Source organism: Artemia franciscana, chromosome 4 (genome assembly GCF_032884065.1).
Source record: "Artemia franciscana chromosome 4, ASM3288406v1, whole genome shotgun sequence".
NCBI classification, from domain to species: domain Eukaryota; kingdom Metazoa; phylum Arthropoda; class Branchiopoda; order Anostraca; family Artemiidae; genus Artemia; species Artemia franciscana.
In genome coordinates this window covers 2,807,257-2,819,422 of record NC_088866.1, presented here as the reverse complement: position 1 = coordinate 2,819,422, position 12,166 = coordinate 2,807,257, and the positions used below count along the sequence as shown (strand labels likewise).

Genomic DNA, 12,166 nt, shown 5'->3' with positions numbered 1-12,166 from the left:
TCAATTTACAATAATTTAGATAGGGGAGGGGCACATCCCCGTCATTTTATACCGCTAGTTGGATCAGCTGTAAAATTATTTTTTACGGGACCAAAAAAATTATTTTCGTTCAAAAGAAAAAACTGTTTATTATACTAGACCGTAAACAAGAAGGACCTTTGATTTATTTTGAAAATAATTATTTTGAAAATAATTGGCGTCGATTTACGAAAATTTAGAGAAATGGAGGAGTAAAATATATTTTCAATGTTTAGAGGGGGTGGCAAATTTGTTCGTTTTTCGAAAAAAAAGGTATTAAAAATTACAAAGCAGAAGCAAATATAGGGGACCCAATTCCTCCCCCAGATTAGTGATTATATTAGCTCAGCATTAGGAGCTAATTGCCCTTATACAATCAACTATAAGGGCTAGATACCCTTAATAATCAACATTACAATCAGTACTAGGGACAACTACCCTTAACAATCAACACTGCAGTCAGTGCTAAGAGCTGAATCTACACTAAGCCTGCACTAGCGCTAAAGCTATAATCTGGACTAAATAGATTGCTAGGAAATACGATAAAGCACAACAGCAATGTATAGCAATATACTACAGAACGACATGAGGTAATACAAATAATAACTAAGTATACAGAATTATGCCGGACAATACTTTTTTTTAATGAAATGTAAACGCATAGTGAGAAAATCCCCCTCCCCCTCCTCCCCCAATATTGGCTGAAATTCATCACTACGGAAACAGGAAAGTTCACCATCAAAATCACCATCTTAAAATAATAGTAAAACAATACATACATCAATGCAGAAACAGGAAATAGCGCTTTCAAAAACACTATCTCGGATATTTAGCCATATAATAGATATCAGTGCATAGAATTGAAGGGGTGCGTCCAAAATCACAAACCAATAATACAGATATTAGTGCAGAAATGGGAGATAGTACCTCCAAAATTGCTGTCTCAAATATTTAGCCCTATTGATAAAATTTTTAGCTATTAACAAAATAAATATCAGCACAGAAAAATCAAGTAGCATGTCCAAAATCACTATGTCAAACATTTAGCAAGATAATACAGAAATTGGAGCAGAAATGTGAAGGGGTAAGCCCAAAATCCCAATATTTAACTTACAATAGTATGTTTTCTATTTTAGGTTTTTTTTAAATCGTTTTCTTGTTTTTGCCTTATCAGTCAAACCTAGTATACTGTAGCCGTCTCAAATGGTCTCAAAATTTGCCATCTCAAAAGTCTCCTCTCCAGTCGTCCTGGCTGAGTGGTTGGCGTGCTGGCGTGGGAATTCTGTGTCCAAGGGGCACGGGTTCAATCCCAGTTGTGACCAGTTATTTAGTTTGGGACGGGGGTCAGTAACGTGACTCTGTAAGCTCAGCCAGAGCCGACCCTGCTCTAAATGGGTACCTGGAGAAATCTGCGGAAGGTAAGCAGGAAGGGTGTGTGAAAGCATTGGATGGTCCCCCCCCCCATTGCACTTCCTGGCTAAAGGGCCATGAAACAGAGATCAGCACCGCCGGTTTAGACCTTAAGGGTCTAGAGCGGTCTTACTTACTTTTTCTCCTCTCCAGTATCTCTGATTGAAACCTGAACAACCTGTCAGGGCAGGACGCTATAACTACGGTCAAACTCAAAGAAACGGAACTTTTAAAATTCAGTTATTCACAACTATACTTACGAATTTATCTCGTAATACAAAGCACGGCTTTTCTTTTGGAATTCAAGGAGGAAATGAGTTAAAGAAGAGTAACTACTTAAATATTCATAAGCAAGTGCCAGAGAAAAATAAGCATTTAATACCTACTGACATATCCTTTTCAGTAATATTGGCTATTTAGTACGCTACACTACGCTAAATTTGACTGATAAGGCAAAAACAAGAAAACGATATTAAAAAATAAAAAACCAAAATAGAAAATATACTATTGAAAGATGTTGGAACATTAACTACAAAGGGATGTCACTTCATATGAAGTAAGTGAAGCGGTAAACCCAATATTTAGCCAGATAGAACAAATATCAGCATAGAAAAATCAAGTAGCACGTCCAAAATCGCTATGTCAAACATTTAGCAAGATAATACAGACATTAGAGCAGACATGTGAAGGGGTAAGCCCAAAATCACTATCTCAAGTAAGATAATGTAGATATATAATAGTTAATACTGATTTTCCTGAAACATATTAAAGTAGCATAATCCCTTTCTCGTTATATAATACCACGAAAATTAATTAAGCTCCTTAGTGCAGAAACACGAAATAATATTTTCAAAATCACCAAATATATAGCAATATAATACAGATATATACCAGATAATACAAATGTTTATGAAAAGCCGTGGTTTAGATAAGTATAGAGGATTTTTCTGGGGGGGGGGAATAATAAAGAGATATGATTTGATAATTTGAATAAGAAGTGGCCGGAAATATCGGAAAATTCGCAATTTTGGTGCCGGGCCCGGAGTCTCCCTGGCATACAACAAATTTGTTTTTAATAACTTCTGTTACTTCTTTACGAGTCGGACAAAAATTATTGAAAGAGGGGGCTTCAAAACCGGTACCCCCCCCCCCCCCCCCCCCCCCCGGGATACGATCTTGTCAACGACATTACATCCATCACTACAAAAAAGTTGAAGAGTCACTTTCAAATCGTCCCTCATTAGTTTCTCTTTACTTTCATAGCATTTGGTGGTGAAGATTTTCTCACAACATTTGCAAAAGCTCCCACTCCAAGAATAAAAAGTCTTTCGAACACGTGATGTTGACGTAGTCCGGGTAATAAGATCAGAATGCAACCTTGAATAAAAGAGAAGGTTAGATAATTATATCAGAGTATTATTATCATTACAATAGCTAGCTTATTAATGCAATATACAAAATAATTAACTATATTTAAAAATAAAAGACGCCTAAAGTGAGCGATAGCAAATTTTGAGAGGGGGAAGGTAAGAGCCAGGAATTTTTCTAGAATCTTTTTTATTACTTTTAACATTTCTATTTTATATTTTAGAATTATATTAAAGTAAAGTATTATAACAACTATAATAATTATAATAGCGACAAACATAATCCTCTTTTGTTATTTAAAGAAAAAAAGAAGAGAAAAAAAAGATACATAAAACGAAACTTAACGTCCAAACCGGTGGTGTTCAATTCCGTTTCAAAGCCCTTCAGCAGGAAGTGCAATGGGGGGGGGGGCTTGGGGCCGGCCATCATGTGCTTTCGCACACCCTTCCTGCTTACCATCCCCAGATTTGTCCAGGTGCCCATTTAGGTCGACTCTGGCTGAGCTTACAGAGTCACGCCACTGACCCCGTCCAAAACTAAATGTACACCAGGAATCAAACCCCGCCTTTTAGGCGGGATTCCAAATCTAGCATGCCAATCACTCGACAAGGACGGCTTTTGTGATAGCTGAAGGAAAATCCCCTCTATACTTAGTAAGAATTACAAGTTGCCAACCGAACAACGACTATAATATATTAACAAATAAACTTCAAATGTAAAATAAAACTAAATAAAGTCACTGGTATATTACATCAAACCATTAAGTGTAACTGAATAAAATTCCTGGATAAGAGCCACCAATCTTGTCCAGAGAGGTACCTCAGCTGTTTCAAAAGTTTATTTATCAATTTCTAGAATTCACTCCCTTTTCAATAAGCCCTTAAAACATCATTTACTCTTGATTGATGGGACTTTAGGCTTTGTGCTATAAACATTTAAAAGCAGTTAAAGTCAGAACACTATACTTTAAGCAATTTACTAGAAACTATTACGATTTCACAAAAAAAAACAAAAAACGACCCTCTCGCAATGACAGTTTTCAAATTGGCACAGGTGAAGGACTAGGACAAATCAGCATCGCGTATAGTAAGGGACGGTAAGGATGGTGGTAAGAGATGGCAAAATAAAATCACTAAACATTTACTTAAAAAAGAAAAAAAATTTCTAGATTTAACTTAAGATATAGTTATATGATATATCGTTGTTATGAAAAAGGATCAAAAGTTTATTTCAAAAGATCTTCAAAAAAGAGAAAGAATAAGAGGAAAGAATAAGATTATAGATAGAGCTGACAAAAGAGGACTTAAGATAGAACTGTATGATATATTGTTGTTATGAAAAAGGATCAAGAGTTTATTTCAAAAAGATCTTTAAAAGAAAAAGAGAAATAATAAGAGAAAAGAAAGCGAGGAAGAATAAAAGAATGAAAAAAGAAACAAGGAAATAAAAAAAGATCTTCAAGAGAACGAGAACAAAGTTATTCACGCGTTTAGGTTGGAAAATTGAATTGAAAAGGAGCTACATAGAGAAAATTGTCCGTAAGGAATTAGGAAAAGTTTTTTAATAGGAAGAGATATATGAGAAAAATATGGATCAGAGAGACAGGAAAGAGGAGAGGGGAAGCAAGAGAGAGAAAGAGACATGGAAAGGACTCTATATAAAAAAAAACCTCGGTAGCATGAACACAGACAAGTCTTTAAAACAAAACGGTGCATAAAGTGGAAAAGTAGAAAATTTATACAAGTGCAGCAATAAATTATTATTGGTGTATAAAACGGAAAAGTAGTGATGTTGAAAAACGGAAAAGAAAAGTGAATAAAATGGCGAATAAAATAAAACAGAGATAAAATGGAAAAGTGGTGAAATGGAAAAGTGAATAAAATAATGACTAAAACAAAAGAGAGATAAATAGAAACGTGGAAAACTTACACATAAAGTAGGCTAATAAAGTATTATTTGCCAGAGCTCCAACCCAGGCACCAGTTAACAGTATCGAAGACAGAAAAGCATAATACTGAAAATAGAAAAAAAAATTTCACAAAAGCTGATACAAAAAAAAATGAAAATATCCAAAAATAGGTATAATTTTTAACGAGACGACGGATAATTTTAAAAAAAGCTTTCATCTGAACAAAATATTTAAAGGAAATAGGGAAAGAAAAACAGAAATTCTATATACAAACAAAAGAAAAGAGAAACTCAGATCTAGAAAAAGCTCTAGAGCATTTATTTGTCACAAAATGAAATATTTCATCGATTTGACAAACACTGAATTAAATACCCGTTTATTTGAAAGATTAAAATATGCACAAGATTAAAAAGAAATGTAATTAAATACAGGCCAAGGAAACTTCAATCCTATTGAGCTTGATGAATTCAATAGGATTTCAATGGGATTTTATTTCAGGATTTTCAATTGAATTTCCTATTTGATAGAATTTTCATTTTAATACATCTAAAATGATTTCAATAGAATTTTGAATAGGATTTTCAATTGAATTTCCTATTTGATAGGATTTCCAATTTAATACATCTAAAATCATTTCAATAGAATCTTGAATAGGATTTTCGATTGAATATCCTATTAAATAGGATACAGTTGGATTTTAAATTGGATTAAATAAAAAAAAACAAGTTTTTTAAATGAAAGTAAGGAGCAACATCAAAACTTAAAACGAACAGAAATTACTCCGTATATGGAAGGGGCTTTTCCTCCTCAACGCCTCGCTCTTTACGCTAAAATTTGACTCTTTCTCTTAACTCTATTTTCAAAACAGTAAGAAACTTTAGCGTAAAGAACGGGGCGTTGAGGAGGAAAAGCCCCTTGCACAACTAAAACCCAAAAAATCCCCCTGTAAACGTCCTTCCCAGTAACCATTACTATATGTAAACACAGGTCAAAGTTTATAACTTGCAGCCCCTCCCACGGGGACTGCGGGGGAGTAAGTCATCCCCAAAGACATAGTTAATACGTTTTTCGACTATGATGAATAAAATGGCTATCTCAGAATTTTGATCCGGTGACTTTGGGGAAAAAATGAGTGTGGGAGGGGGTCAAGGTGCCCTCCAATTTTTTTGGTCACTTACAAAGGGCATTAGAACTTTTAATTTCCGTTAGAATGAGTCCTCTCGCAACATCCTAGGACCACTCAGTCGATACGATCACCCCTGGGGAAAAAACAAAACAAAAAAAAAACAAATAAACACGCATCCGTGATTTGTCTTCTGGCAAAAAATGCGAAATTTCACATTTTTGTAGATAGGAGCTTGAAACTTCTACAATAAGGTTCTCTGATACGCTGAATCTCATGCTGTGATTTTCATTAAGATTGTATGACTTTTAGGGGGTGTTTACCCCTATTTTCTAAAATAGGCAAATTTTCTCAGGCTCGTAACTTTTGATGGGTATTTTAACTGATCTTGATGAAACTTATATATTTAAAATCAGCATTAAAATGCGATTCTTTTGATGTAACTATTGGTATCAAAATTCCATTTTTAGAGTTTCGGTTACTATTGAGCCGGGTCGCTCCTTATTACAGTTCGTTACTAAGAACTGTTTGATAAAACTCAATAAAATTTTTTTACAGGATTTCAAATTCAATAAAATATTTTTGATTACCAAATTAGTTGCAGTTCTGTGACTTATCCTTAGCTTCATATTATTTCTTGGGGTTGGGGTTGAATCATTTATTTCTTTATTTATTTGGGGTTGATTGTGCAGGATGCCATTATTTGAAGTATTTTGAGTTTGAAGTATTGAAGTACCTGTATTTGTAACACCAACTTGCGAGTCGAAATTTTTTTTTTTAGATTTTCAGGAGAAAAAGTCTTTTTACCTCTATTTTTACTACCAATCTACTAGTCTAAGGAATATTTCTTAGGTCCCTCCATCCTGACTCTATAACTGACAAGTTTTGAGTATGGACTAGTCTTGTAATCATACTATTACAAATACGATACAGCATATAATCCCAAAGGTCGTTTTAGGGGGAAAGACAGAGGAGGCACTTGCCCCGGATGCAGAAATTTTAGGGACGTAAAATTTCAAATAAATAATCTAACAGTTATAATCATTTGTAGTTTTAGAAATCTCATTTTGATCAAAATAAAATAGAGGCTCAGTTGGCAGTGAGTATAACCAAATTAAATCCAAAATTTTTCATTTTTTCCCATATCTTCATTATCATTCCTTGAAAATAAAAGTAAGTAGGCATGAAATTTAATTAATTTTAATGCTTTTTTGTAGTATTTTGTTTTCAAATTTTGTTAATAAATGAATATTTTGTTCAAATTTGTCCTGAAAATCTATATGAGACAGGGAGGGGCACTTCAAATTTCGCCAAGGCCGCAAGAGTGGCCACAACAGCCACTGTATACTTTCCTTCATTTAAATGTCTATTGATAAGCCAAAGATCCTTTCAATTATTGTGCAGTTAAAAATAAAAAAAAAAATAAAAAAAGTTATCTTTTTTGATATCTTCCATGGCGCCAGACCGCTAAAGCTTTCAGGGTAGATATTCCCCTTGTCAACTTTTTGCCTAGTTTTTATCCCTAGATTTAGACGCGGTTTTGAATATCATAACTCCCTCATATAAGTATTATTCATCTAAACCCATTGGATTATAAATCAGACATAGTTCGTTATAATAATAAATGCTTGTTTTGATAGGAAACGATTATTTAAACCCTAAAATATTTATAAACATAAAAATCAGTTTCCCCCTCATTTCCCCCTTCAAGGGCGAATTTGGGACACTTGTGCAAGGGGGATTTTGGTGGATTTTTTTTTATGTAATTTAGCTGATTTTTCTAAACATTTTGGTGTAAGAAAAAAAAAAAACTCCATTGCAATTTCCCGAGGTTTGTCCATTTTTTCCCGTATCTTTCCTCCACCATTTCCCTTTTTGTAAATTTGACGTCCGCTATCCTTACTTTCCATATCCATATCCTTACTTAATACAGAAACTTTTTCAAATTTCTCAATTTTCAATTTGGCTCCCTTAATATAAACTTGGCAACTCCTTTGTTTTTAGGAGCAATTAAGGGGGGGGGGTGTAAGTTCATTTACTCACATATAGCTTTCATTGTCCACATTAAATATTTTTAAGAATTCTTTTTTTTCGGGGGGGGGTCAAATTTGCCCCCTGGATATTGCAAAAATACATACTGCGCCCCTCCCCACGGTACATAAAATTTAGGGAAATGACGCTTTCTCCCATATTCTTTTATGCGTTGATTTAACAGGATCGATTATACGGGACATATATTCGGGATTGGGCTGGATTATAATAATTTTCCTGCAATGGAAATATCAACTTTATTTTAAAAAATTGTTGAATTTCCATTGTCTTATTTCTGATACGATCGTGCAAAAAAAAACTTGCAATTGGAAATCTTGCCCCCATAACTGCCAAAACCTACACCAAAAGCTCCTCCCACGAAAAGTCATACTCGATATACTCTTGTTAGACTTGCTCAAAAGAAAAGCTTGCAATTGGAAATCTTGCCAACATAATTACCAAAAATTACACAAAAAGCTTCTCCCAAAAAAAATCGTTCTCGATATACTCTTGTTGAACTAACTGAAAAGGAAAACTTGCACTTAAGAAATGTTTACGAGAGCTTAAAAAAATTCTGTTAAAATCAGTGGCGCCAATCAGGGAAGGGGATACACCTGATTCCCCCCCCCATCTAGATTTTAAAATATACCATTCTAGGGTATTTTCGATGAAAGATCCTGGTTTTGGTATTTTTTAATTGAAAAACCGACAAAGTTGCCCCTTCCCAAATTTTCGAATTTATTTTGCCTCCCTAACCGATCTCTCAGACTAAATAACTGGGCTTTTCAACCAGTATTAGTGACGATTCTGAGACCAGACGACACATATAGCTCTGCCTTCTATTGGTGTTCACGTGACATGGTTAGCAGAATTCTATAGAGAAGAATACCATAGTTCTATTTTCTATTATAACTCTGTATAATCTACTATAATTCCATATAGATGATGTCTATAATTCTGTCTTCTGATATAATTTCATTTAATCTTCTAAAGTTACACATAATTCTACATAGAAGACTTCTATAATTTTATATTACTCTGTATAGACGACTCCTATGATTCTACATAATTTTTTATAATTTCATGTTGATGCCATCTATCATTCAATTTAATTCTGTATTCTAATATAACTCTATTGTATATTCTATAGTTCCATATAATTCTACACTGAAGACTTCTATAATTCTACAATGAATTATGTAAGTGAGTAATTATAACTTAAAATCTTTATAGGCTATTTTCTTACCATAGTTGGTCGATTTTCACGAATGGCAAGTAATGCATTTATGAAAGCAACTGCTTCGTCTTGAGCAATAATGATATTTTCACACAAACTTTCCACTTTTCTCTCTTCAATTCCACTCCAGTTTTCAGGGTTTCGAATTGCTGCTGCTACTAGAGGTATGAACCAATCCAATGATGTAATCAAAAGTCCAAGAACTGACAATGTTGTCAGAACAGATAGGTTGAAATAAACGACTGCCCTGAAACAAAAGTATGGGTTTGAATTTTCGCTCTACTTAAGAATTGTTATAGCCCACAGCTATAACTTATGCTTATATTTTTGTAATCATTACTCTTAGACCTGTCCATTCACCCAACCATATATATTATATTAATTAAAATTGTTAAGGAAGAAGGATATATACTTGAAAAAAAGGAAATTTTCCTTTTTTTTAACGATTTTCAACAAATACTCACCGTATTTTCTATCTAAAAAGCCATTTGAAGAAATCAAAAATATATTTCGGTAGATGGATAAAGCTGCATTCAACTATGGAATAACAAAATTATTGCCTTGTTTAATATATTAAAAAAAAGTAGGAGAGCAGAAAATAACATAACAAGAATTGCACAAGGAACATAAACCTTAAATAGAACGAACCCCCCCCCCCCTCCTTAAAAAATATTTTGAAGAAGGATATATACTTGAAAAAAAGGAAATTTTTCTTTTTTTTAACGATTTTCAACAAATACTCACCGTATTTTCTATCTAAAAAGCCATTTGAAGAAATCAAAAATATATTTCGGTAGATGGATAAAGCTGCATTCAACTATGGAATAACAAAATTATTGCCTTGTTTAATATAATAAAAAAAATGTAGGAGAGCAGAAAATAACATAACAAAAATTGCACAAGGAACATAAACCTTAAATAGAACGAACCCCCCCCCCCCCTCCCTAAAAAATATTTTAAAGAAGGATATATACTTGACATAAAGAAAGAAAACGACCAAAAATGGGGTTTTTAAAGGCCAAATGAAAATACTGAAGAAAACAGAAAGGGAATATTTCGAGGGAACAACCGCCTCTCTTCTTCAGAAGCAAATAAAGTAATACGATTAGGGGAAAACGAGCGCTGGAAGTACAGCAAAACCAACGAAAAAAACCACCAAAAAATTAAATAGAATTCAATAAAAGACCAAAATTTAAAAGAATCAAAATCAAATACCTAACAAGCAAAAAAGTGAGTTACCCGCCAATATCTGCGATTTGCACAAAATCCAAAGAAATATGAACTGCCATTTACAGATTCTAATCTAAAGTGGGAAATCTAAAGTGGGAAAAAAAGCTGACAAATTCTCTTACTCCTTTGCAAACTGATAAACAAAATATTGATAACATTACTGACACTTTCTAGAATAAATGTAATACTTAGTATTCTAATTTACGTTTAACATCTTAGATTTAAAATCGATTTAGTTCATCTATTACATTTCTTATAATTGAATAACTAAGATGTAATTAAATAATTTAAAGTGAAAAATAAATAAACAATTAAATAATAAATAAATAATTAAATAAAAAATAAACAAAATTGAAACATAAACAAAAATAAATAAAACAAGAGCTAAGGGCTCATATGGCACTTGAGATGAGGCAAGAAGAGCTAAGAGCCAAGAGCTCATATGGTATGAGCTCTAACAAAATTCTAAGAACCAAAAGATTGATTTAAAAGGAAAATCAGAGGCATAATGCCGGTAGGGATTCAAATAAAAGCTGTGAGTCACGATGTCCTTCTAAATATCAAAATTCATTAAGATCCGATCACCCACTCGTATGTTATAAATACCTAATTTTTTCTAATTTTTCCTCTCCCTTTAGCCCCCCATATGGTCGAATCTGGGAAAAGACTTTATCAAGTCAATTTGTGCAGGTCCCTGACACGCGTACCGATTTTCATCGTTCTAGCACGTCCAGAAGCACCTGACTCGCCAAATCACTGAAACCCTGCCCCCAACTCCCCCAAAGAGAGCGAATCCAGTACGGTTCCGTCAATCACGTATCTAACCTAAATTTTTCCGTACCTAATTTTTCCATTTTTTTACGTACCTAATAAACAAAAGTAACAAAAGTAAATTACGTATCTAATAATTTTTTTTAAATTTTTAAAATTTTTCCGTACCTAATTCTTCCATTTTTGTACGTACCTAATAAACAAAAGTGACAAAAGTAAATTACGTACCTAATAATTTTTTTTTAATTTTTAAAATTTTTACATACCTAATTTTTCCATTTTTTTACGTACCTAATAAACAAAAGTGACAAAAGTAAATTACGTACCTAATAATTTTTTTTAAATTTTTAAAATTTTTACGTACCTAATTTTTCCATTTTTTTTACGTACCTAATAAACAAAAGTGACAAAAGTAAATTACGTACCTAATAATTTTTTTTAAATTTTTAAATTTTTACGTACCTAATTTTTCCATTTTTTTTCACAACTCACTTTTGATCGTTTTCTCTCTTTATGTTAATCTTTATGATTATTTAAGATTATTTAAAAATCTCTTTATGTTAGTCTTTATCTCTCTTATGGTCAATGTGGTTTAAGAAATTATCTTTAAATATACTTGAATAAAGAAAAAGAGAAAATATGTCTTATTTTCAACAATTTTCAACAAATATTCACCGTATTTTCTATCTAAAAAGCCATGTGAAAGAAATCAAAAACATATTCCGGTAGATGGATAAAGCTGAATTCAAACATGGAATAACATAATTATTTTTTTTAATATATTAAAACTGTAGGAAAGCAGAAAATAACATACCAAAAATTGCACAGGTTAATCTTTTAGGTGTATTAATTTCTTTTGATATATATGGGAGGGGTTTAGATTTCTGTGCCCAATTTATTCAAGCGATTTTTCTAAATACTTTTAAAGTTGCAATAGCAGCTTGTATAAGGTATATGTTCCCTGTGAAACAAACAATCTTGCGACAATCCTGCCCCTATAACTTGGACCAAAAGGACAAGATACTTATATTTTAGGAATCACGAGTCGGTCTGTCCATTCACCATAATT

At 32.8% G+C, this 12,166-nt stretch overlaps 1 protein-coding gene across 3 annotated transcripts in view; it reads right to left on the bottom strand.

Moving 5' to 3' along the window:
- Window positions 1-2,574: 2,574 nt before the first annotated feature.
- The window catches only part of LOC136025858 (ADP-ribosylation factor-like protein 6-interacting protein 1), a 38,803-nt gene continuing 29,211 nt past the window's right edge, over window positions 2,575-12,166 (bottom strand). For 2 of the 3 annotated variants that reach the window (XM_065701888.1, XM_065701889.1), the window contains exons 4-6: window positions 9,106-9,343; window positions 4,726-4,810; window positions 2,575-2,805 (exon numbers count right to left, since the gene is read on the bottom strand). In XM_065701888.1, the coding sequence (XP_065557960.1) occupies window positions 2,669-2,805; window positions 4,726-4,810; window positions 9,106-9,343 (460 nt within the window). In that variant the 3' untranslated portion in view covers window positions 2,575-2,668. Of the gene's footprint in view, window positions 2,806-4,725; window positions 4,811-9,105; window positions 9,344-10,335; window positions 10,406-12,166 lie in introns of those variants that run through there. The other variant, XM_065701890.1, reaches the window with a different exon arrangement.